Genomic DNA, 26,087 nt, shown 5'->3' on the forward strand with positions numbered 1-26,087 from the left:
GTTACAATTGTCAAAAAACAACGTCAAGATAGGAAAACCCAAGCACAGGAATGCCACCTGGAATCTCACAGCAGCGTGGAACAAACAACAGGCTTAAACTCACCAAAAGGAACATGCAGACAAGATGTTCCAGTACTCACTTACCTAACACAAAAGCACATGGTCAAGAAGCATTTAATATGAAAACATCAGACTTACACAAGAACACCAGATGCAACAAATATAAACCATTATAAACTAAAAATATGTGAAGCAATTAAAGTATTTATTTACATTACTTTACTACACCTAAGGCATTTAAACATTACGTTTTCCAGTGTAAAGACATTGCCATATTTAATAAACTAAGCCACTTTATCTTTTAGTATTACATTTTGTTCATGTAAACAGATTACGTTTTCACTCTATCACAGTGGTGGAAGAAGTACTAAAACTCTTAATAACTGAAACATGAAAAAAAACAAAAACATGTTCATCCAAAATAGACCTACTTCCTCTCAAGTGGACCTAATGAAAAAAGCTAATTTTATAATCTATTTAACTGTAATTGTTTTTTTGTTTGTTTGGTAGCTGCTGCTGCTTATGGGCGGGGCATAAATATAGCATCTCTTTTATACAGTATATTTTATAACTTAAACATTCTACTTTTGCCACAGGCGGTATGAGAGGACTGGTCTTCGACTGCCATTGCTGTTAACATGAACTGAAGTTATTCTGAGCAAATGTTTTGACTTCCACAAATTCTATTTCCCCTTTGTTCTTAAAAGCTTATAAAGTTTATGACAACTTCTGCATGGCCTCTGCATACTACCACACGCAAAATGTTTATAAATGTGGCACATGGATTGAAACTATTATAAAACTTCTAAAGAATATGCCAAATTTAAAAATGTAAAAAGATTCATTTTAAATATAAAACTCTCAAGTAACTCACATAAATTCTTTTTTAGCTTCCATAATCTTAACAGTTTCTATTACTTTTTCACATGCTCTGTTCCAAATAAATACTCTAAAGTCATTCTTGCCCCTTCTGGGAAAAAACAACAGCAACAAGAAAAAATGACATTTAAGCTCACAGAAGACTCAGAAGCATGTAAAGCTCTTTATCTGGACACTTCTGGACTCAAACATTATTAGGTGAGTCTGTGGCCTTTCCCTACCTCCTGCCTGACTTCCTCCCCCAGGTAGGCAGAGATGTCCATCATGCAATGCTCGGCCTCGGTCAGGCCGTAGGAGCTGCTGTAATCCGCAGAGAGCGGCAAGCTTCTGCAACGGCCGCCATGTGGCTCACAGATGGAGAAGGTGGCGCTTCGCTGCCGCTGGTTGCTGCCTGATGCGTTGGCTTCTCGCATCTTCCTTGCCAGAATGTTCCTCTGGATCGGGGAAGGCCCTCTCCTGCTCCGGCTCTGCTCCACCCTCTCTGCTTGGTCTGACCCAAACGTTGGGGCCTGGCCCAACGCACGACGTCCACCTAGGGGGTTTTTGGTCAGAGATGAAGTCCCTGAATAAACTAAGGCTGGTTTGGACTTGCCAGGTGAAGTGCCTACCCACGGTCGCCACCTTTGATCATTCAAGCTTTCGGGGGTCCTGGATTTGGTGCGAGAACTGTCCTCCTGCTCTGGGATGGCTTGCTCCCAGGTCCTGGCTCTACAGCTGCCCTCTGGGATCTGGCGTGGGACCACCTGGGTCAAGCTGCGTTCCCTAAACGGCCGTGGTGGAGGCGCTTGCTGCAGGTTGCTCTCGTTGAAGCTGCACGTCCTGCGGAAGTTTGGGTTCTTGGGAGAGCCGAGCCGGTTGCGCTCCACCGTGGCCACCCACTGTGCTGTGCGCTCCTGACGCTCCTCCCTTCTGCTAAAGGACGCCTTCCATGTCATCGGCTCCCCCTTCGGGCTCAGCCTGTCCAACGGGGTGGTGAAGTTTTTGTGTGAGCATATGGGCTCTGGTAAATGGGATTTATGGAAGTGATCGTTGGGTTCCTCTGGGCGTTCCAGCTCCTGAGGCACTGGTGTCAGACCAGCCGATGTAGAGGCTGTGGCTTCCAGCATGATGTCATCGACAGGACTCTGGGACACGTGATAGACCTTCGTGGCCTCTTTAAGCCCTTTCTTCTTCATTTCCTTCAGTTGCTGCTGCGCTAGACGATAGCCAAAAATGGGAGGCATTATTTTTTGACCTGAGGGGGACATCCGCTCTGGGTCCTGGGATAAGGATGTGGGCAGGCACACACTTTGCTGACGAGCCAGTACTCCCTTATCTGAGGCAGGTCCCACCGGTGCAGGGAGTGTTAGGCCTTTTTGAAGTACAACTGCCTGCACGCTCTCTGAAAAACTGGGCCTCTGCAAACTGTGCCTGCAGATAGAAGCCTCATCCGAGTTCTTGCGTCCACTGGGAGGATGCATGGACTCACGCCGCACCGAGCTGCGCTTTGGAGTGTGGCACAGTTTCCTCCATACAGTGATAAGGATGGTGACAAGAATGACAACCAGGCATAGAGAGATTCCGGCCACCACCACTAGGTTTTCCCCCAGGGGAGAGCCCAGAGGCGGAGGAGATGGGGAAGAAGGAACAAGTACTCCCCCTACAGACCAGAATAGAGGATAAATATAAACATTGACAAGTCATGGTGCTTCAAATAGATGTTCAGAGTATTTAATGTTTTCTATTGCTAAGTTGTTCTAAGTGAATGACTTATAGAATAAAAACAAGACGAAGGGAATGCAGGGTTAGAAGTGTCACCTTATTAGTGAGGTAGCTTACCGGTGCAATCTTCCAGAGAGCAGAGGGATTGCTCTCTCACCAGGCCGGTGCACTGCATCCCACCACCAGAGGGCAGCAAACACTCACGCATGCGCTCTCGCACACCCTCTCCACAGGTCACGCTGCACCCGCTCCATGTTTGCCACGGGCCCCACATATCTACTAATAAATCACACATATAGTTTAAACAGAGATGGACAGAATATTGTTTAAATTCCATATGTATACATATATACATATATGATAATACATAATTAGAATGTGTGTTTTATATATATATATATATATATATATATATATATATATATACTGACAACAGTGGTTAATTAGTTAATTATCTAATTAAAGGATTAATTAAATAGTTAATTAAATGGCAACTTATTATTTTACTGAATAATGTGATTAAAAGTGCACGTTTAATAATAATGTGTGTAATAATAATGCATTAGTGCGACCGCTAACAAAAATGTATATACCAGCATTCCTTTGCACGATGACACACGCATGCGCTGAACTTGGGGACTGTCTGTCAAGCGCGAAATGAAAGCAGTACTTGTTCCTGCCGAGATCAAAGATGGAGCAGTTGAACTCCGTCTCGTTCTCGCCCTGGCCGAGGAAGTGAAAGGCCATCTCCACTGGAAGTGCCTGCTCCGTAGCTGCCCTGGCTTCCTTATACAGCAGCACTTTCCCAGTGGCGACCGAGCAGGGTGGCGGGAGCAGGCGTACGACCACCGTGCTCTCGCAGCGGTCCTTGTAGGCATTCTTCACCAGGAGCTTGTAGGAGAAGATGCGCGACAGGTAGAGCGGCCCCGAGGACTTGATGTCCTGGTTGGTGTGACGGGACCGGAGGGCAAGCTGGACGAAGCCGCGGTCGGTCAGGGGTGAGGCGCAGTCCAAGCCCACGTGCTGGGACCTGGCCACCTCAATGTCACGCCACTGCTGGCTGCGCACCTTGTTGACGGCGTTCTTGCCGATCTGGTTGTGCTCCAGGTAGTTTACCTCCAGGTACAGGGACGAGCCCTTGCTGTCAGGGCATGCATGGAAGTGGTCATTGGTGGAGATGGCAATCTGAAAGCCATCAGAACTGCGGTTGGGGCCAGCACGTTCCACTCCCAGGTGGAAAGTGGGCCACTGGACACGCAGTACTGGGCTCCACCAGTTGGTGGCAATATTTGACATGCCCTTGTGGTCAGTTTGATCTAACCTGAAGCTGAAGTTTCCAGCGTATAAGAAGCATGTGCAGTCAAACTCCAGAGAGCCCTGTGACTGGTTGAAGGGGAGGGACTTGGTCAGCATGGTTTCATTCCTATCAACATCAACCAAAGCCATAGTCTGCTCGCTGTCCGTCATGTTGCTGTTTGTTTGGTAATCCACGAAAACACTGGCATTGCTCAGAGCAATATGTACTGAGGGCCACACATGGAGACCAGCTATTGCTGTAAAAAGAAAAGAACAACTTTTAGGAGACATGGTAGTAGGGGACATAGAATATAGGTGGGAACAGATATTTGCCAATAAATGAAACAAAGACAAGGTAGCAGCTTGCAGATTTACTGTATGGCATTACCATAGCATGTTACATGGCTGCACTGGCCCCAGCCTGGCAAATAAGCTCTTAAAAATGTTTATGCAAAAGAGATTCAAAATATGAATTTTATTAAATAAAAGAGTCAGTGTATAGATTTCACAAGAAGGCCTGAAAATCTTGGATCAAAGGCAACCATAAACAGGAACTGGACCTATTCAGCATTCATGGTTGTATAGTGTAGTACAGTGCCATTTTTAATTGACACAACACATTTCGTGTCCTTTTGACTATTGTCTCTGTGCCCTGTATTCATCCCAGGGTGCATTGTGATTTACAAATGCTGCAATGCTTAGGTCACTTCCTGAGAAAAAAAAACACACTGAAGGGTGAGCAGGAAAAAAACCCCTCCCTAGTCTTCCTCCGAAGCCAAGCCTGCGCCGCTAAAGATTGTTGGGACTGCTTATTCCAGAACCCCATGGAAACACAATAGCAGGAGCAACGATGTAGCATAAACTGGATGATTATGCTGAATGAGTCCATAAAGGCATCACAGTTAGTCTTCCCTTGTTGACTTGCATCCAGCACGTTAACCCCACCCCCACCCCCCGCCGTTAGCTCATGCTTTGTATAGACATGAGGGTGCCTGCTTACAAAATCCAACGAGTAGCAGTAGAAATGGGAAGATTGGGGTGAAGCCCTGTGTCATTCCGACGCATACGCATGTGCTCCCTTCTTTTCTAGCTCAGCATCACCTTTGTTTGCCATTCAAGCATCCTTTGATAGGCAAGGTAACAGAGAGCAGACATTAGTAACAGGCATACAAACGTTACATTTCTTAATTTTCTTAATCTACTTGTTCACCTAAAAAATAATAATATAAAAATACACTCTTGATTTTAAAAATTAATTAAGGAATAAATAAAATGACCTTTTTAAAAAATATATTTTTTACAAGGCCCTCTTCCATATCATGTTTTTTAATTATTATTATGATATACAGTTTACAGTTAGAATCATGCATCAGTAACTCAACTGCTGTTTGATTTAGTAAGCAATACATGAGTTGTGGGATAACAAAATAAATCAGAAGAATTTGGCTTTTAAAAAAACGTTGTCTAAACTAGGTTAGTAACTCCAGACTTCTTTAGCCAGAAAACGCAGCTGTCGATTTTCTAGTGCAATTTAGCGCTCTCTCAAAGGAATAAAGATGCTTCCTTCAATAAATCCGAATTAAATACACCTTGTATTATTGAAACAAACGCCTTACGAAAATAATCTATAGTCTAATATATAAAGCGGACAAAAAAAGTTGGTTACTTACAGCACTGGGGGTGCAGGATAAAAACACGCTCAAGGGAGCGGACTCCAACTTCATCTTGAGTAAGTTTCACCAGAATTTTCAAACGAATATCCGATTGTAAACGCGTTGAGCCTGAGCGACATTACTGTTCAGCACTCGGGAGAGGCAGCCCCGTCAGCGCGTTAAATGGCAAGAAACTCCGACACCACGCTTCAAACTGTATGACCTTTACCGCGCATCACAGTGCTCCCTCTGTCGGCTACGGATGACAAGTTAGCCACTTCTCGTTGACGATTAGCTTACTACGTACTATCTGCGCAAGTGTCGATATCTGTACGTTTCAGATGGTGGCGCAACATCATCGCGCATTTTTCAACCATTACCATCAAGCGATGCTAGTTAGTTTTTTAAACCTAAAAGGTCTAGGGGCAGTAAGTGTGGAATAACGAAAGTGTTCAATGATGATTCACCAATAGCACTGCAATTTAGTCAAAGAATAGACTTATTCTTAGATCCAGATATGGGAAACCAGATCTAGAAGGTTTAAAAATGTGTTAATGTACTTGAAATGGTATTATCCCTGTGCCGATTAAATAGCTTTTTAAAAAGTAAGTACACAATAAGATTAAAGCTGATCTAAGATTGTTGGAGCTCTGTAATGTCACTGTATCATAGCTCTCTTTTTATCCTAACTATCCTACAATCTTAGAGTAATCTCCCTCTAGATGGATCTTTGAACTTATTTCTTGTAATGGCTCTTTGAAAACCTGAATATTATTTAAAACATTATTAACATAAGTGCTACTATGAATAATATACATTTGTTACCAAACAAGTACTCAAAAAATACATTTATGATATGCCTTTATTCTCTCAACCATGTGATGAAACAAAAATAGGATGATCTAGTTAGCTGCAAAGTTTATTCAAAATGTTCTATTTCTTAAAAAAAAAAGAAAAAAAAAGACAAGTCTCAGCTATACAAGACAGTGCAAGGTACTGCACTTTATTCAGATAACAAAGGATATACACCATTACATTAATACACCTTGCTGAAAAAGTGTGGCAACAGTGACTAGATATAGATTTTGTAAAATGTACCTAAGAAGTCTCTTGGATGCTCACATTTGACTTAAGCAGAGCAAAATTCTCTTGGATCCACCTCTCTTCTGCCCCATTATTCAGGATCTCAGCCATGGTCCTGTGTTGGAGCTGCAGTATCTAAGATAACCCATTACACCTCATTCTGTGACAGTGTTTATATTTTACATACAGACCTGTTTGAACCAGTGACTGGGATAAGCACCACTGCCTTACCCTATCTATAAAGCACCAAGTACATTAAAATAAGCATCTAAACCAACCGACCATCCAGACAGGTCACTGAGCAGGTCCATTCTGCAGGTGTTCTGTTCTGCCCAGAGGGCCCTGTAAAGCCAGAGGGAGAGAGTCTAACAGAAACAGCCATTTCAAGCGAGCGAGCGGCTCCTTAGAATAAGTTGGGGTAAAAACGCAGTCCTTCTACGGAGTCGTCTCTGCACAGATGGCCCATCTTCTCAGCCAGCAGCAGTCTGGGGAGGAATTAAGGGAAGGAGGAAGACCGAGAATCCGCTTAGCGTTTTTGGGCTGAACAAAGAAGATTGTCGACACAATGCTACTGTAATGTATCGTGCGTTACCTCTCTTTCGCAAGGAGAACAGATAGTCCTAAAAGCTTGCCAAACTCCTCCGCTGTCAGTGAGCCCTTTTCAGATACCTGAGAAGCAGGAAATGAGAGGAGCACCATGAAACACAAATGGGACATGCACCACAAGGAACATGTGCTTTTACACCACAGCTGTTTTTGCCTTGACATGCTCTGCTCAACCTTAGCACTTTCTTCACATTTCCAGGCATGTGAGGAGGAATTCAAGGATGGAACTACAACACAGTCCTACTGAGGACCGAAAGGGTAACCCCCCATTCCTAAAGAACAGTCCATCTGTTCCAGAAAAATTCCAGAAAATTCAGTTCTGACATGCCTCCAGTTCTTTGACCTAATACTTTAGGTCTCTCACCCATCCTGACACATGTGCTGGAGGTTCCTGCCCAGTAGACTTTAATCAGTGATCAGTGGTTTGCTGAGACAGCCCCCACCCCCTTAGCTAACTCTGACTGAACCGAAGCCCCTCTCAGGCTGAAGCTTGGGGTGGGAGGCCTGTGGTTGGAGTGTTGTTCCAAGTTCTGCTCTCCCAAACCCCTAATTAAAATGATATAGAGTTAGTGTCTGAGGTATAAACAACCACTTAAGTGATTTAGCAGGAGTCATAATGACAGAGGCCCAACACTCACACTGTCGATGGCAGATGCTATCATCTCCTCTTCACTGTGAGACTGCAGCTGAACCACCATCACCCCACTGTCAAACACCCGCAATCTGAGAGAAAAAGATAAGCACTTAGGTTCTGATTTCCACTGAGAACTACATGGAAATAGTGAAAAATGCAATAGCCAGAAAATAGAGTCTCAAATTAAGGGGAGCTGGTGGGATTGGGATAGCGAATGGATGTTTTCTTTTGGAAGACGGAAAGGAGTGAGACATAGTCTCTAAAAACAGGAAGTGGCTTACTGAATCCTTTTCTTGCTTGCTTCCCTCTGCACTCCAAGCACCAGTTCAAGCATGCACTTCCATACACATGCTGTGCATTCTCTCTCTCGCTCTCTGTCACATGAACCCACACACACTCACCTCAGAGGGAGCTTTAGAGACTCAAACATCTTGCAGGCATTGACCAAGTCCTCTGGAGAGAGAAGCTAGGATTCATAGAGGAAAGTGAAAAAAAATGTTGTTGTTGTTATGAAAATATACATAACAAGTTTTTAGTTTTTACATTTGAATATGTTTAAACACTTTTTAAAATGTGTTAATTGTAAACTTAAAAATAAAAATTTTAAAAAAGTGGCTCTACTGTGCCATCATATGACCTGCTTGCTTCGGAAAGGTGAGCGCAGATGGCTGCACTGTTAATCCTATGAACTCAAGCTCAGTGTACCAGGCTACACTCAAAGTTACAGCCAGCAGAAATCTTTTTTTCCCCAAAGACTGCTCTAAACCTGTTGTAGTATGAGCATGAGGAAACAAAAAAAGGGCTATTAGAAGTGTATGTGTATACTGCCTGAGCGTACCTCCATCCCCCGGGCTCGGTTCACCAGACAGTACACCTCCGTGAGGGCCATCATACCGCCTCGCTCCTGCACAGAGTACCAGCATAGCCACAGGGAAAGGGTGTGGGGGAGAGAGAGAACGAACACTTTATGAATGGCTGCAGTGCATGAAGAGGACACAGTCATTTGTTAGTCCTCACAAACAGCATTAAGGCAATGAGGAGTGGTTCAGCTGTGGCTGGAGGTCCTTCAAACCCATGACCGAATGAAAAGCATCTCAGCCTCAGAGTTCCAGAAGGAATTGCAGCTCAGCTCACTACAGCCCCACCAAATTCAACCCCATATCATCCAGTGGAATGCAACAAGGATGAATTTAAAAACATCCATATTCAGAGGGGTTATTTGTTAATGAGTTATGCTGACAGTCACTATATTTTATCAAAAACCTTACAAAGTATTCAATAACAAAGATTTGCACCTAAAATGTTTCTAAATGGAATGGCTCACACACACACACACACACACACATACATACATAATATATGTCTATATCTATCTATATCTATCTATCTATCTATCTATCTATCTATCTATCTATCTATCTATATCTATATCTATATATATATATATATATATATATATATATATATATATATATATATATATATATATATATATATATATACACACACACACACACACACACACATACATACATACATACATACATACATACATACATACATACATACATGCATATATATATATACATACATATACATACATACATACAATACACACACACAAGCACAAAGTTTGCTGCTTCACTTTATGGTGGCAATATGCATTAACTCTAGATTGTGAACAGTGATCAGATGAATTGCAAAAATGAAAATGAACTTAATCACAAAAATGTCTGCATTCCAGCCACTGCATTTTAGCCCTGCCACAAAATGGCCTGCTAACATCATTTCAGTGATCTTCTCATTAGCTCAGGAGAAAGTGTTAATAAGGACAAGGCAACTGAAATCACTCTGTCATGCTGATTAGAAGAGCAGACTGGTTGCTTTAAAAGGGTGGTGGTGCTTGAAGTTTTCTTCTGTTAACCATGGTTATCTCAAAGGAAACATGTGCAGTCATCATTGCATTGCATCAAAAGGGGCTTCACAGACAAGGACATTGCCGCTTGCAAGAGGGCAATTAAATCAACCATTTATTGAATCAAGAACTTCAAGGAGAGAGGTTCAGTTCCAATGAAGAAGGCTTCAGGGAGCCCAAGAAAGTCAAGCAAGCGCCAGGACCGTCTCATAAAGAGGATGCAGCTGTGCGATGGGGTCACCACCAGTGCAGACCTTACTCAAGAATGGCAGAAGGCAAGTGTGAGTGCATCTGCACACACAATGAGGTGAAAGCTTTTGGAGGATGGCTTGGTGTCAAGAAGGGCTGCAACGAAGCCACTTTTCTCCAAGAAAAACATCAAGGATACACTGACAATCTGCAGGAAGTATAGGGATTGGACTGCAGAGGACTGGGGTAGTTATTTTCTCTGATGGAGCCCCCTTCAGACTCTTTGGGACAGCTGGACAAACGATTGTCTGCAGAAAAGTTGAGCGCTACCATGAGTCCTTGTCATTGCCAACAGTGAGGCATCCTGAGACTGTTCATGTGTGGGTTTGCTCAAAATCTTGCCTAAGAACAATGCCATGACTAAGGAATGTTATCAAAACATCCTCCTAGAGCAATTTCTCCCAATGATCCTGTAAGTTGGGCTCGAACCCAGGTCGGCTAGGTGACGACACAGATAGCCTACTGGGTGAGCAGCCACGCTCTAATGATGGTGGGTCAGTGTGCAGAACAGTTAGATCTTGGAACAGGTAAAACAGATGGGAAAAAATAACCACCATGCCAAGCGTGGAAAAAGGGAGAACAAAGGACGCCACGGGAAGAATGGCAACCATGATGCACTGGGGGAAACCAAACTAAAACTTCCAAAACAAAAACAGAAAATGAGGAGGAATTTTAAGGGCTAAGGGAAGCCTCGGGAGAGAGACGGACAAGAGAGGGGAAAACTGGAGAGGGGAGATGATGTGTAAAAACACAAACACCCTCGCAGACTAGAAGTGAGATGTAGCACAGACCTCAATACCTGAAGTTACAGGCTAGGAGCTTGGCTCAAAACTTTAGCAAATACCCAGCACTGAGTGACTGGGTCACTGGGCTTATATAAGGTCTAGCCCAGCTGTTGGAGGTGGCTGGAGGGGGCCTCGGCCTGGTGCCAACCCTTACAGATCCAGGAGCAATTTGGTGATGAACAATGCTTTTTCCAGCATGACAGAGCACCATGTCACAGAACTGCAGAAGTCTAAAAAAGGGTCTGTAAATATTAAATCTTTGCTTAAACTGTATGTATTTGTCAATGAAACGTTACTTATGAAATGCTTATAATTGTACTTCACAATACCATATAAACATCTGACAAAATGATCTAAAAAAAAAAAAGTTGTGAAAATCAAAACGAGTCAGTCTCAACTTTTCGCCACGACTGTAGAAACACACACTTACCTCCAGCGGTGCCTGTAGTATATCTCCCAGCTGTCTAGCGAGCTGCATGTGGTAGTGTGTGCCTGAGCCATGCGTTTCCCTGGTTACTGGGTTGGCAATGCCCATGCTCAGCAAATAGGACTTGAAGCGGATAGTCTGCGAGAGGCAGTGAGGAAGAAACTGTTTGCCCTCAGATTCAAGAGGCATTGCATCAGGAAGAAGATGCATTGCACCATCTACTAAAACTGTACTGGAGATGGGGCTCATTTCAAGTCTGGCCACTAGATGTTTTGAAACATGACAGCTCTCCGACATGTTACCAGTGGTTACACAGTAATGCCAAAGGAGCCATTTGGAAAACTACCATCGTTGGTCCATTTGATTTCAGATATTTATCTGGTGAAACAAAACAGTAAGGGCTTATGAGGTTTTTGTTTCAAGAATATGTTTAACAAGGGAAAAAACAACAACAAAAAACCCCACACCCCCACATTTTATTACATTGTCAACTATATACAAGTAATTCACTATTGTGTTTTTCACTCTGTGCTTAAGTGCATAGAATTCAACATGTGTGTGTAATTACCCAGATCAGAAGAGAACTGGACCCTGAATGGATTATTCTGGTAGGTTTGCTGAACATCCCTACAGAGCTGCAGGCCTTAACCCAGTTAACCCAACAGAAACATTTATCATATTTCCCATTATCCATTTAATTTTCAGAAGACATGTGCCATCTAGCCTATGTAGTTTGTGTGCAATAAGCCTATATGGAAACAGCAGAGAATAAAAGCACAGTCGATAGCATACGGTTACTACCCCATGTCTTAAACACTGGGTGTAAAACCTATTAATTCTAGAAGGCTGAATGGATTAAGACAGAGGTTTGTAATCCAAGTAATCACAACATCTCAAATAAATTCACCAGAAGAATCAGAACCTTTCCTAACTTCCTCATCTTTTATACTTACACGCAGGACATTTGCATGTTTGAATACAATTTTTGATAAAACTATGTAGGTCTCTGTAAACTGACCTACCTGTTTACTGCAAATAAAATTTTGTGGAATGTGAATCCAGTCAATTCTAAATTGACATGGCAAAATTTAACCTTAATTGGCAAACATCTTGCAGGGGTGAATTGTATAGATTCTCTTCACATGAAGTGTTCTTTGATTCGGTGTTTAAACAAGGTACAAAGCCTGAAGTAACAGCTACAACGCCTATTAATGATGCTTCAGTGGCAGCTGTGACCTCACCCTGGCTGCTATTAGGTCTGACATAACACTAGATAAAATGCTACTAGATTAACTTGAACAGCCTTAGAGTTGCCAGTAGATTAATCCCAAAAACACAGAATGCCACAAAACCTAAATGCCCTCATTTAGATTTTGGGAGCAAGCCTACCCTGGAACCATAAGTCTCACAGAAAATGCTAATGGATAAATGACCTTCTACCTACAATACCAAGTTCAATGCCAATGCCTGCGGTCACCATTACAGTATAAACTGTAACAAAGGTCAATATCCCGTGGCTAGTATTTCGTCCACCTGCGCTCTGACTCCAGAGGTAGCCGATAGGTCCGCCACGCTGTGCAACTCCCCATCTTACCTCGTCCTCCGTGATGTCACCCTGTTTGTCCTTGATTTTGCTGGCAATGGACCTGGAGAGCTCGACCATCTCTTTGGCCTGAGGAAGAGAGGACAAAGGCAGGTTGCCATGGTATAAGGTTACCGTGGTATCAGGCTATGGTGGTAAAAGCACTGCGGTATGAAAGGTGATAACAGAAAGCCTGACCTTCTCCATAAGCTTGCTGAGATCTTCAAAGGCCTGCCAGAGTCAAGCAGAGGAAGAGAGGATTAGAGCAGGCCATCAGCCAACAGCTCAAACTCTATAAACATGGAATCCATATCAGCCTATAAAAGCTCTCTCTACATTACTTTGATATTAAACTCTCAACTCTTGAATGATTCAGTAATTATAATGAAATTAAGATGAAACATATACAGTTACATGGGTGAGGAATGACCATTGGTGGTTCCCTGGATACAAACTTGAGCATCTCAATATAAGAGGAAAGTTTCCTTTAATCAACCAAACATATCCAGTTAATGGCAAGCTCACATACTCATGCAAGATCTTTCTGATGTTGTTATTTTAGAGTCAGACTTGGAATTGACTAGCTAATGGTGGGAGGTTCAGGGCAGTTAGTCGGTAAGTAGCAGGCATATGTTCCAATGCAGAGCTGCAGCTCTGCAGTTGGGCACTCTTATCTCTGCTTTTATCGGGACAGGAAGCCTTTCAATCTGCACTCCATGATGTCACAGAGCCACACAAACACACATCACTGAAGTCCCATGGAGAGGAACATACATGGGCCGTACAAAGCACACCAATGGTCACCTCCGCCTGACCGCAGTGATCCACGACAAACCGGTCATAAGGCCTGTCTGTCTTTAGCTTTGGAACCTAACATTTCTTCTGTCCGGTTTTAGCTCTTTCTCTGTACTCGCCTCTCTGTGTGACTGTCTCACCTCTGAAATGTTTTTGTCAGTCTCCTTCCTCTTCTCCTCCAGCTTCCGCTCGATGCCAACAATCCCTACTGCGCGCGTCCTTCCCGTCTGTAGGAGCACAAAAGACCGGGGTGGGGGGGGGCGGCGGTGGACGGGGTTAAAAATCCCTCACAAAAATACATGTGCTCACACACACACACACACACACACTCACTCACACACACACACACACACACACACACACACACACACACACTCACACACACACACACACACTCACACACACACACACACACACACACTCACACACACACACACACACACACACACACACACACTCACACACACTCACACACACACACACACACACACACACACACTCACACACACTCACACACACTCACACACACACACACTCACACACACACACACACACACACACACACACACACACACACACACACACACACAAGCGCAAACATGAAAAAACACAAGGGGAGCAGAAGGAAAGGGTAAGGCTAGCAGCAATCTCGCTAGTCTCATGACTAAAAAAATGACAATTAGCAAAGCAAACCGAAGAAATCACATCTATAGCAGAATAAACTATAGAGACAGCTTTCAAACTTATTCACATCCCGTATGTCCTTGAAAACGGTCTATATTCAATCATAATGAAACAGTGCCACCTTGAGGCAGCATTCCATATCGCACCAGATACGTGCAGCTGGGGACACCTAGCCAGTAGTGTGTAGTGTGTTGCTTGGGCCAAATTCTGATCCTTCAATCGCAATGAATGGACCCTGGACTCATTTGACCAGGTGTCTCTTTTCCACTCTTCAATGGGCCAATGAGTAGTGTGTTTTGAGATGACGTTCTGCACACAAGGGTTGGATTCAGATGTGATTTCCCTGGCTGAGGCTCTGTGCATTTACTTGCATGACTGTTACCATTCTCCTTTAACCCTACTGATCCACATGCTGCATTTGCCCACATGATTGGCTTTCACTGATATTACTGGATTTCATGCCATTCTTGGTAAACCTCTGAAATGGTTGTGGATGAAAAGTCCAAGACAGCAGCCATTTGGGGAGTGCCAGAACCAGCACGCCTAAAACGGCAAGTATTACGCCACATTTAAGGTGACTAAGATCACTCGTTTGCCTATTCCAATGCTCAAATTAACACTAACTCTAAAAATACTGTTATAACACATATCGCAGTGAAGTGATGTCTGACTTGATGGAATGTACAATTTGTATGAAGGCACTGAGGTGTACCTGATAAACTTGCAAATCTGTATATTTAAAAACAAAGTTTAAGGGTTCCCAAATCGTTCACTTTGTAAAGCTTTAGGCTGACCTTCAATCCAGCTGTTGCTGTAATGGGCTGTGAGGCCGGTGTGCTCTCCCATCTCTTCTGAATCATCTCCTCTGTTAAGCGTCTGTAAAACTGCACACAGTAAAAGGTGTTACTACAGGTTTGTTTAACTTACTAAAGGATGAATGCTGAAGACATGAAGAGAATCACACATTCAGTTCAACTACACTTCTAACTCTTGAATATTGTAGCTGCAAATCATATTTTATTTCAATTTACTCTTCATATAACCTCTGCAGTCACATACCTCAATCTGTCCATGTTCCTTAAAGGATAATTTAATATAGGAGAACTTGCTGTTCTGATAGGGCCCTGGCTCTTTATTGGCAGGGGCTGGGTGCAGGTGAATGACAATCTTGGCACTGAAGGTTTGAGAGAGACAGTAGCACTTTGCCATTAATTTTTTCTAAAGTACTTCACTTGTAGATATTTTAACATAGTTGACCTACATGGATGTAGAGTATAAAAGATAGGTACCTCTTTCCAATGCCTGCGGCCTGCTCCTCAAAGAATATGATCTGAGACAACGGTATACATATGCAGCATTCCTACAGATATATACCATGTGTCACATATTTTATTCTTAAGGACCCTCATACAATTTCAGTGCACATTCGGATACATAATAATAGACAGCTCAGTTCTGTTCAGGAAAAGACACCTGAGACAGTCTTACATGATTCTTTAGATCCCTCCAAAGTAAACGATGCGTGCTCAGCAGGACGACTCCGACCTCGAGTTTCGCCTACCAGTCAAATAAAAGTCCCCATTTTTTAAGAAGACAGAGACTAGACAAACCTTTTCGCATTATTGCCCAGGAACCATTCAATTTAATTTCAATTATACTCAACGTCACATTACTCTTCAGTAACATTTTTATTATTTGATAATCTGAGAATGACGTAACTAAATTATCATTCATTATCTTTGATTTTTTAAAATCTTTTATCATTGCTAAAGCCTACGGGAAAATCACAGCTAGAGGTGTCGGATTGACAAGCCCCTCTCAAAAGAACTAAAGTACCTAGTTAGCCAGATAGCAGTGTATCTCAGAGAAAGTTACCTTTTCGTCTCCGTCATAGAGTCTGACACCTCTCTGCTGAATCACTAAGGTTTCGTTCATTTCAAGGAGACCATTTGTCCACATGAATCGATCCATTTTATTTTGTAAATCTTTATTTCAAGATACATAAATTAGAATTTATACATTTTGTACGTGAGGCTTCCTTGCAAGAGAATGTTTACTTCCGGTATGGTGTCAAACTTTCTGCCTGTATGCATATATATATATATATATATATATATATATATATATATATATATATATATATATATATATATATATGTATATATAGTTCTCTTCTTCATACAAGTATTCCGAACTAAATTAATTTCCGCAGTGAGTAAGTCATTCATGCAAGTATATAGGACTCTCTATTTTGTACCCTTTAAAATACGGTTTAATAATTCTTCGCACAAATATTTATTCTCCAGTTCTGCACAAAGTCACGTTGATACATCAGCATTTTCGTTCACATTCTTCCACGTACAGATAAATTACATCTTGTGTTTGCCAGCAGAAACAGGTTTAAACTCCGTGAATCTGTGAACTCCGGCATTTCTCGAGCGCACGCGCGACAATCAGGGGCCCTAACGCGGAAGTCGTACATACGTACTTCCTGCAAGCGAGACGCTCGCGAGCTACCCACGATGACAACAGATGTGTAGCTAACTAGCAAAATGGAAATTATGGTCGTTTGTTCCTCTCGTTTTCTGTATTAGCGTAAATGCACCTGAATGCACTCCCGTCGTTACGTGCATACGAGAGACGCGAATTCCGAATTTACACATGTTTTCTATTTTTAGGGACCATGTCAGACAAGCTAGCTAAAGAAGTTGGTGTGCTGAGAGCCTGCCAGAATGAAGCAGTCCAGCTGCCTAGGTTGATGGCTATGCTAGCTATTTGAAGCATAACTACATATTTTCGGGATATTCATGAATTAATATTTGCATTACTAATGAATTGACTGCTGCAAAATGCAATAGCAGAACTTGTCTTAATTACCCCCTCTAACGCTATCTTGCTAAATTACCATTTACCGAATTATTTTTAATCTAAGGATAGATCGATTAGGTTGTATCATTTGGCAAGGAACGTTTTCTTGCAACGTAGCGGTATTCAGCATGGACAAGAAATCTTTTGACATCGTCTTGGACGAAATAAGAAAGGTAAATACACAATTTAATATGCAGTACTACGCATTAAAAGAGGATGGGTTAATGGGCATACGTATATGTATTTGTTCAACAGCAAATCTATTCAAAAGATCTAAAGTTATCTTTGCTGTCTTCAGTGTGTTTTGACTGATCAGAGGATCAAAGCGATAGAACAGGTGCATGGGTATTTCTCCAGTGAACAGGTAAATCAAAAGGGCATCTTATAATGCATTTGTGCTTCATTTGCTGTGAAGCCGATGGCTAAGTAATGTTGTTTCTGCCCTATCCTAACATTAGGTGATTGACATTCTGAAATATTTCTCCTGGGCAGAACCTCAAATAAAGGCAGTAAAAGCCTTTCAACATGTAAGTCATTTTTGTAATTCTGTTAAAATCATTGCAGTGCCAGTTTTAGCTGTCCTCTGCCAGAAGCATTAATTTACTGATGATAATGACAAATAATTGTAATAAGTTTGATAAACAAGTGTTTCTTTCTCTTAGAAAATGGTGGCCATTCCTACAACCAAGGTTGCTAACATTTTGAACACTTTCACATTCTCAAAGGATAAACTCTTTGTGTTGGAGCTGATTGCACTGTAAGTTACTTGGGACTAGGGGCCAAGAAGTATCTACAGACAAAATGCAGTTTCAGTAATTCTCAAAATTCTTCAGTTCTTAATTTGTTTTATTCAGTTTTTAAGAGTAGTATTATTTCACTGACAGGAATATATCTGATGCCCATAATTACCGCCCCGTGGAAGATCAGTTTCGTGTTAACCTCTCGGAGAAGAAACGTGCACGACGGATCCTTGAGCAGGTGAAACAATTTAATGTGCTCTGAAGATTTTGTGCCACAAATGTATTTGGGTTTTACATTTTAGGATTTACATTATTCAGTCTTAGCTGAACTGTTTCTTCTAGAACTTAATAACACTTTATGATCTTATGTAAAGGTTACTTTATGCCATTAATGATTCAAATTTTTGTGATATATGCACGTTGTTCAAATATGGTAACCCAAAAACTGAGCCTGCATTGAATGTGTGTTTTATGAACTCTATTTAGGTGTGTAAAGTGGGATGCAAGGCCCCTGTGGCGATGATCTCATCCTGTGGGATGATCCCCGGAAACCCTTATCCTAAAGGCAAACCCAGCCAGGTGACTGGAGCCTTTCCTGTAAGTAGACAGCCAGCCTGCACACTGCACTTGGCTGCTCACCAAAACTGCTGTAGCTCACAGTGTTATTGATCTCATTTGACGGTTGTGAAATGTTTCGCCATTTCTAAGGGAATCCCTCCCAGGAAAGAGGGTGAGGAGGTGAACGCAGAGGGGAAGGGGATTGCCAGCCGCATCGTTGGACCCAGCAAACCGGTCCGTGTCCTTTCATGTGCTCAGAGTAAATTTTGTATAATTTCCTTGGTAGTTTTTAATTATTATCTTCAGTATTATAATGATTAAATTGTTGTTTGGTATAATCATGGAAATGTATTTAAAAGTCTTGCGTCAGAGATTGTGCCCTTTCTTTTTTTGAACAGTCTCCATCAAGCTACAATCCACACAGGCCTATACCGTACCCCATCCCGCCCTGCAGGCCTCACGCCACTATTGCACCAAGTAAGGTTTTCTTAAGCAGCTCAAACAGACTGCATGTGCAAGAGAAATAGACATGATCTAGTGTTGAGAGATGGCGAGGGACTGACCGACCAGGCGTGTTGCTCCTAAAGGGGACATCGACAGGAGGTCATGCTAGAAAGACTTAGAGCTAGAGGGAGGCAGAAATGGTGTACTGACCAGGAGGAGAGAGAGGGAGGTAGGTAAGATCTCAGTGTTATTACCCCGATTAAATAAATGTACAAGTTGTTTTTCCATTGGGGGGATTAAAAAAAAAAGGTAGCGTTTCTCTTCCTACAGAGAGGTACAGAGAGACATGGCATTCTTACAGTGATGGACAGGAGTCACTAAACTAGAGAGAGAAGGTGACCTGGAGCTTATAATTCATGGCAGTGCGGGTGAATGGGGTGGGGGTGTGTGTGTGCAAGCTGATTTGCGCATTGAGACTCTGGCGAGTTGGTGTTTTTAGAGTGGCATGCCCCTCTGTTCCCCTCCCCTCCTGCTCAGGTGCGTACAACAACGCAGGCCTGGTGACAGTGGGAGGGGTCATCACAGCCAGCGTGCCCCCCCCACCCTACAGTGCCACTCCAAAGTCGGCAGGTACGACCCAACCACGGCCGCCGCCGCTGTTAGCGCTTTTGCTGCTGCTTTAGCAAGCCATGCTAACTGCCCCTGTGCCAGAACTGCACCTGCCCTGCTCTAGCGTGCGCTCTGCTGTGCTTTCCTCCTGCAGCCAGCATGCTGCTAGCCTATGGTCGTGCTCCTTGTTATCCAGAGCTAACTCTGACTTTCGGTCTTTATAAAAGTCCAGCTACAGAGCCGCGCCAAGTGTTAATTTAACAGTGATTTTATCTTCTGTGTAATACTGTGACAGGGATTCTGTCAAAAAAAAAAAAAGCTTTGGAGATAACGAAAATAAAAAAATAATAAAGTGTACAGTTGGGATGCAAATTTTGTATAGTCTGAAGTTTAGTTTTAAAGAGGAACATCATTAAAATCTACTGGGATAAGTAAGATATAACAGCATTTAGGTTCCGTGCATTAAATGGCCATATGAATGCTTATTGTGCCTTACTTAAGGTAATGTCATGAGGGGTCACTAGAACACACATCTCCCTCTCTTGAACCCTGATTTTCAGTTTGACATCAGGAGCTGTTGATGCGAGTCTTTGTGGTTTGACAACCTTTTAATAAATTTGTTGTGGTTTTTCTAAGTAGGACATGTTGTTCCCTTCTGTTCTGGGTTTCCTGTTGTTTGAGGTCATAAAATTGACTTCATCTGTCAGAATAAGGTAGCAGCATTGAATCAGGGTAACTGGAGAGTAGTCGGTATGCAGCTTTGCTTGTTGTATCTGGCCATGTTGTACAGCGGAACACCATTTCAGTTTGCAGTTACTTTCGCCCTTTCTCTGCATTAGCAAACCAATTTCTTGTTTTTGTTTCAGCTTATGCTCGACCCGTCAGTCAGCAGACCTCTAGCTCTGGTGGCTCCGGCACGTCCACCGTCTCCCCTCCTAATTCAGCTCCTCCCACTCCCGGCACCTCTCAGTCTCAGCCCACAACTCCAATCACCCCCGTCTTCCCGGGTATGGTTCCTTCTCAGAACCCTGTTAGTCATTCTCCCACCACTTCTTCCTCGGTCATCAAAAGCCCTCCTATGCCTACTGGCTCTCCTCAGGTTGCCCCTAACCCTAGTGGCTACAGCACTCCTGTTCCCTCTGGCCTCTCTGCTGGGCCACCTTCTGGCAGAGACACTCCTTCTGTTATCAAGGCTCACACCCCTTCCGGTCTGCCCGGAGGACCTGGGGTGGGTGCCCCCCCTCCAGCTTTCCATGGTCCGTCCCGTTCGGGAACGCCTTCGGGGGCCCCCATTCTCAGTCCTAGGGGTATGGCAGACTCTCTGTCTTCCCAGGCTGCGGTGCTGTCCTCTGTCAAGGGCTTCTCTCCATCTGGCGAGCCCCAGTTGGCCCCAGGGCAGGCTAAACCCTCCAACGTGCCGCATTCGGTCATCCGAAGCTACACGCCCTCAGGCCTGCAGGCACTGCCTCCTGGCCGCTCCACCCCCAACTTGCAGGGCCCGGGGGCTCTACCAGCAGGTGGACCCGGGACCTCTTGCGCCCCCAGCCCCAAGCCATCCCCTGGCCCCACGAGTCAGGCTGGCGTGGGGTACGGTGAGCAGCCCTTGGGCTCAGTGAGCCAGCACAGCGGTGGCAGTGGCAGCAACAGCCCTGTGCCCTCTGCCTTCAAAGGGCCGTCATCCCGCTCGGGCACTCCATCGCTGAGCTCTCTGGCGATGCCAAACTCTGCCACCCTGGCGCGCTCCCTGGGCCTGAGCCACAGCAGCGCCTCCCCGCAGCCCTCCCTGCCCGCATCTGCAGTCATGGCCGGCCTGCAGGGTCTCCCTAGCACCCTGTCCTCGCAGGCCGGAGGCAGCCCTGCCCCACCGTTCCCTGGCCTCTCCCACTTCCCCTCACTGTCCACAGCCTCCCCCTTGCCTGGAGCCCAGTCCTCCATGCACTCCTCTGTCTCTTCTGCCCCGCTGCCACCCTCTACCGCCTACTCTGGCCTCGACCCCGCCGGGGCTGCAGCCTCTTCCGCCTTTAGCCTAGGACTGACCACGGCTGCCTCCATCTTCCCGGGGCTGGCCCCGGGGGCCAGCCCGGCCTTCCCTGGCTTCGGGGGCTCGGGCACCCCTGCGGCCGGTAGTCCTGTGCTCTCCTCCTTCATGGGGCTCCCAGGGGCCTCGTCGTCGGTGGCCTCGGTGGCCCCTCTCCAGGCAGCAGCTGTGGCAGCAGCTGCGGCCGCGGGCGTGCCCTCCACCTCACCCGTGCTTCCGGGCTTCGCCTCCGCATTCAGCTCCAACTTCAACCCTGCTCTGGTGGGCCAGCCTGGGTGGGTACTGCATTTGACTACTGAGCATACAGAGTAGTTTCTGTGGTATTTGTCGACTGATGGATCTTAGCCATGTTATCATAGTATTGGAGTATCTGTACCTGCAACGTGGTTTATAATATATTTAGCCATGGTTGGGCAATATTTCTGTTAACCTTTGGTCATGAGGCAAAATCAAGACTTTGAAACCTAGTAGCCTACTCTTAAAGATTCTGAGTGATGTCTCTGAATACTCCCAACACCCCATCTATTACAGTTCACAGCACAAGGCACTTCTGCAGAATATTAGTGAAACAAAACAATACATTTACTTAAGTGACTTAATGTTAGTAAATTACTTAAGATTTGCACTATACGAATGACTGAGATTACAGAACGTCTTGATTTTCAATTCCACGTTATATGCTTCTTCCGTAGCTAAAAGTCTGCTTTTTACTTGCATTACCAGAGAGATATACTATAACATAAATAGGATATGGAAAGTTTTAGGATGGGGCAATAGTTTGTGTAGTAAAGCTATGAAAGACAGATTTGGTCCACTTATAAATAAATCTTTTAGTGTTAAATTTTGTTCCTCTCTTAGAGCACAATAGAAGTATGTTTTTTAAAAATGTGTCGAGTTCAAAGCTCTGACATTATTTTAGTAAATGCATTCTTCTTAAGTAAAAAAAACCCAAAACAAAACAAACAAACCCCTTTGCTTACCTAAGCATGGAGACTACATGGCTGATAATATAATCAAAACTATGTATACCCGCATGCACAAAAGATGTTTGGTTTTTTTTCTTGTTTGAGTGCAGCAGTGGGCTCCAGGCCCCAGGAGGTGCAACGTTCCCAGGACTGCTGTCTTTTCCTGCAGGAATGCCAGGCTTTACCTCCAGCCCTGCCCCAGCCGCGCTCTCAGGCCTCCACAACCCAGCCATGCAATCCGCGCTGCTGCAGGTACCCCAGCACCTACAGTCAGCGCTCCCGAAAGATTCCAGAAGTGTTCACTCACCGTCCCATAAAATGTCTCTCGGCTCCATTCAGTCCTTTGCTTTCCAACTGTAAGAGTCATCTATGGGTCCTGATAGAACTCTTAACATGGCAACCACAAAAGCATAACATCATTCTTAAATGTCATTAATAAATCACATTTAAAATTAATAAATGACATTTAAAACACTATTGAAATTTACACACGTATGCTATGTAAAAATTTGAGGCAGCTGCACTCTTATAAAGTATGCTGCTGTGCAGTCTTGTTTTGAAGCAAAAATTTAAAATAATCTGTGCAGTCTATAGTTAGAGCTCTCTAGAATCGACAAATTAAGTTTGATTTTTGATATTTTGTGTGTTAATCATCACCCTGGAATTGAAAATTGTATTGCCCCTAAAAATGTGTGTATTGTCACACTCCTAATCGTTCCCCTCTGTGTTGCTGGTGTATGTCACTTCAAATGTGTGTGTGGGAGCCAAAGCACTTTCGGTTTTGGGTTATGTTCATAACCTTTTGAATACTGTCACTTTAAGATGCAAGTTACTGCTAAGTCATAACATATTTTCTTTTAGCTCGGTTTTTAGTGGCTTGGCAGTTCATTTGTTTGGTTTTCAGTGAAGACAGTGGTCCTGGGAGCAACACACAGTTTTCTTACCGTGTTGCTTTTTGAATTAAGAATACCTTCGTTTTTAGACTTTTCCTTGAATTGCGATTCGTTACTAAGCCGGAATGAACACATTTAGTGTTTGTAATTTTATGCCGACTCCTGTGAAAGGTTCTCTTTTCCTTTTACGAACGAGTCATGCACGAGTCAAGAAATTGCTTCGACTAGTGTGAACCCCACTGTGCGTGTGCGTGTGCGTGTGTGTGTGTGTGTGTGTGTGTGTGTGTGTGTTTCTTCAGGCTCATACTGCGTCTGCGCTGGACAGCTTCCCACCCCAAGCAAACGGCTTTGGCAGCTACCCACCATCCGCAGGCGCTCCTTTCCCCCTGCAGCCGGGCCTGCACCCCCAGCTGGGCTGGCAGTGACCCAGCACACACGGGACCTCGGCGGGCGGAAGGGAGTCAACGGTGGTTTGGGAGCATGTGTTGAATAGCGGACATGGGTGAGGTCGAGGGATGCTGACCTTGAAGGCGCGCTGACTTGAGATGGCGAGGGCGCAGGAGGCTGTTTGTGCTTCTTACTCTCAGCTTTTGTGGAAAACGGAGACGGAGGGAGAGGGCAATAAAACGATGGGCCCTATGGTCGGCAGCTCTCCTGGGTAGCATGACCTCTAGACTGGCCACTAAAAGTATAAAGCTAAACTTGATATTAATGGATTAACAATTGGAATAAGTGTCATCATTGTTGGAATTAATGAAAGAAATTAATTCTACAGTACTATACCTTTTTTTTTTGTTTGGTTTTAGTAGGCCTTCAGTTAGCATCAAGGTAATTTTTAATGGTCATTTAATTCTGAAAAAATATAGATGTAATGATTTGGAGAAGCTGTAAAGGGGACTGTTAACATGAAACGTCCTGAATTTCTGACAAACCAGGCATAGGATTTTACTGTATGTGTAAATAGCCTTGAAACTGGGTTAAACAGCTGGTAAATGTGTGTTTTACATGTGCTAGGCTTTGAATCTTTTTTTTAAGCTTTTTTTTAACATCCTGGTGTCTGTATAGAAGTTGGATAAACAGGATTCATATATTTGTTTCTAGATGAAGTCGATGACTATCAAAATACTGTACTAGAGACAATGGTAGGTGTAGGCTAGTTTGTTTAGCATTATGAAATAAATCCTTTTTTTCTACATATTGGTTTGGTTTGAGCCAAATCTTTTGTTAGACTATTTGTTGGGGTGTAATATTTTTATGCTGTAAAGCATGACTTCATTTTAGAAATGTATGAAAGTCTGAAAAGTCATGCAAACTGGACTAAAGTAGATTTTGAGGACACAATGTCACCACAACAGAAGTGGAAAAAAACTCACTTGTATATACATATGAATGGTTATAAAGTAGTGAGTGGCACTAATGTAGGAGTGACATCACAGGCATCTGATTTCACATTATGAGTCACGAGGCTTTTTAACATGTTCTTCCCAGTTCATGCTTCATTGGGCAATACGTACAGTGCATCAGGAAAGTATTCACAGCACTTCACGTTTTCCTCGTTTTATATTACTGCCTCATTCCAAAATGGATTAAATTCATTTTTTACATCAAAATTCTACACACAATACCCCATAATGACAAAGTAAAAAGTTTGTTTGGAATTGTTGCAAACAAATCTATCTATCTCAAATCTCAATATCACATGTACATAAGTATTCACAGCCTTTGCTCAATACTTTGTTGAAGTACCTTTGGCAGCATTTACAGCCTCAAGTCTTTGAGTATGATGCTACAAGCTTGGCACATCTATTTTGGGGCAGGTTCTCCCATTCTTCTTTGCAGAACTTCAAGTTCCATCAAGTTAGATGGGGAACATTGGGGCACAGCCATTTTCAGATATCTCCAGAGATGTTCAATCGGGTTCAAATTTGGGCTCTGGCTGGGCCACTCAAGAACATTCACAAAGTTGTTCTGAAGCCACTCCTTTGTTATCTTAGCTGTGTGTTTAGGGTCATTGTTCTGTTGGAAGATGAACCTTTGCCTCAGTCTGAGGTCCAGAGTTCTCTGGAGCAGGTTTTCTTCAAGGATGTCTCTGTACATTGCTGCATTCATCTTTCCCTCAACTCTGACTAGTCTCCCAGTTCCTGCTGACAAAAGAAAAACCTACAGCATGATGCTGCCACCACCATGCTTCACTGTAGGGATGGTATTGGCCAGGTGATGAGCAGTGCCTGGTTTCTTCCAGAAATGACGCTTGGCATTCAGGCCAAAGAGTTCAATCTTTGTTTTATCAGACCAGAGAATTTTGTTTCTTATGGTCTGAGAGTCCTTCAGGTACCTTTTGGCAAACTCCAAGTGGGCTGTTTTGTGCCTTTGACTGAGGAGAGGCTTCAGTCTGGCCACTCTTACCATACAGGCCTGATTGGTGGAGTGCTGCCGAAATGGATGTCCTTCTGGGAGGTTCTCCTCTCTCCACAGAGCAATGCAGAAGCTCTTTCAGAGTGACCCTTGGGTTCTTGGTCACCTCCCTGACTAAGGCACTTCTACCCAGATCACTCAGATTGGCCAGGCGGCCAGCTCTAGGAAGAGTCCTGGTGGTTCCAAACTTCTTCCATTTACGGATGATG

The 26,087-nt window shown here is 43.7% G+C and overlaps 3 protein-coding genes across 6 annotated transcripts; 1 reads left to right on the forward strand and 2 right to left on the reverse strand.

Moving 5' to 3' along the window:
• Positions 1-156: 156 nt before the first annotated feature.
• thsd1 (thrombospondin, type I, domain containing 1) lies at positions 157-5,806 on the reverse strand. 3 transcript variants are annotated; one of them, XM_027016138.3, is made up of 5 exons: positions 5,607-5,806; positions 4,937-5,059; positions 3,234-4,193; positions 2,758-2,916; positions 157-2,578 (listed from the first exon to the last, which is right to left on the reverse strand). In XM_027016138.3, exons 2-5 carry the CDS (start codon positions 4,989-4,991, stop codon positions 1,134-1,136), a joined length of 2,619 nt encoding a protein of 872 aa, XP_026871939.2. In that variant the 5' UTR covers positions 4,992-5,059; positions 5,607-5,806; the 3' UTR covers positions 157-1,133. The 3 variants fall into 3 exon arrangements, with proteins under 3 accessions (XP_026871939.2, XP_026871938.2, XP_081558646.1); XM_027016137.3 differs by having other exon boundaries at positions 2,758-2,919; XM_081702520.1 differs by lacking the exon at positions 4,937-5,059 and having other exon boundaries at positions 2,758-2,919.
• Positions 5,807-6,432: 626 nt separating this feature from the next.
• vps36 (vacuolar protein sorting 36 homolog) lies at positions 6,433-16,412 on the reverse strand. Its single transcript, XM_027016156.3, has 14 exons — positions 16,224-16,412; positions 15,837-15,905; positions 15,638-15,708; positions 15,408-15,522; positions 15,143-15,232; positions 13,805-13,891; positions 13,068-13,100; positions 12,882-12,959; positions 11,291-11,425; positions 8,750-8,815; positions 8,313-8,377; positions 7,916-8,000; positions 7,264-7,340; positions 6,433-7,156 (listed from the first exon to the last, which is right to left on the reverse strand). The coding sequence occupies exons 1-14, from the start codon at positions 16,317-16,319 to the stop codon at positions 7,075-7,077; spliced, it is 1,149 nt and encodes a 382-aa protein (XP_026871957.2). The 5' UTR covers positions 16,320-16,412; the 3' UTR covers positions 6,433-7,074.
• A 413-nt stretch (positions 16,413-16,825) lies between these two features.
• proser1 (proline and serine rich 1) lies at positions 16,826-24,660 on the forward strand. 2 transcript variants are annotated; one of them, XM_027016152.3, is made up of 12 exons: positions 16,826-17,389; positions 17,515-17,580; positions 17,675-17,743; positions 17,879-17,973; positions 18,101-18,194; positions 18,443-18,553; positions 18,665-18,748; positions 18,913-18,991; positions 19,496-19,588; positions 20,434-21,880; positions 22,681-22,822; positions 23,763-24,660. In XM_027016152.3, the coding sequence occupies exons 1-12, from the start codon at positions 17,345-17,347 to the stop codon at positions 23,886-23,888; spliced, it is 2,451 nt and encodes an 816-aa protein (XP_026871953.2). In that variant the 5' UTR covers positions 16,826-17,344; the 3' UTR covers positions 23,889-24,660. The 2 variants fall into 2 exon arrangements, with proteins under 2 accessions (XP_026871953.2, XP_035391752.1); XM_035535859.2 differs by lacking the exon at positions 19,496-19,588.
• The last annotated feature ends 1,427 nt before the right edge of the window (positions 24,661-26,087 follow it).

Source organism: Electrophorus electricus, chromosome 19 (genome assembly GCF_041902795.1).
Source record: "Electrophorus electricus isolate QZ-2024a chromosome 19, ASM4190279v1, whole genome shotgun sequence".
Taxonomy (NCBI): domain Eukaryota; kingdom Metazoa; phylum Chordata; class Actinopteri; order Gymnotiformes; family Gymnotidae; genus Electrophorus; species Electrophorus electricus.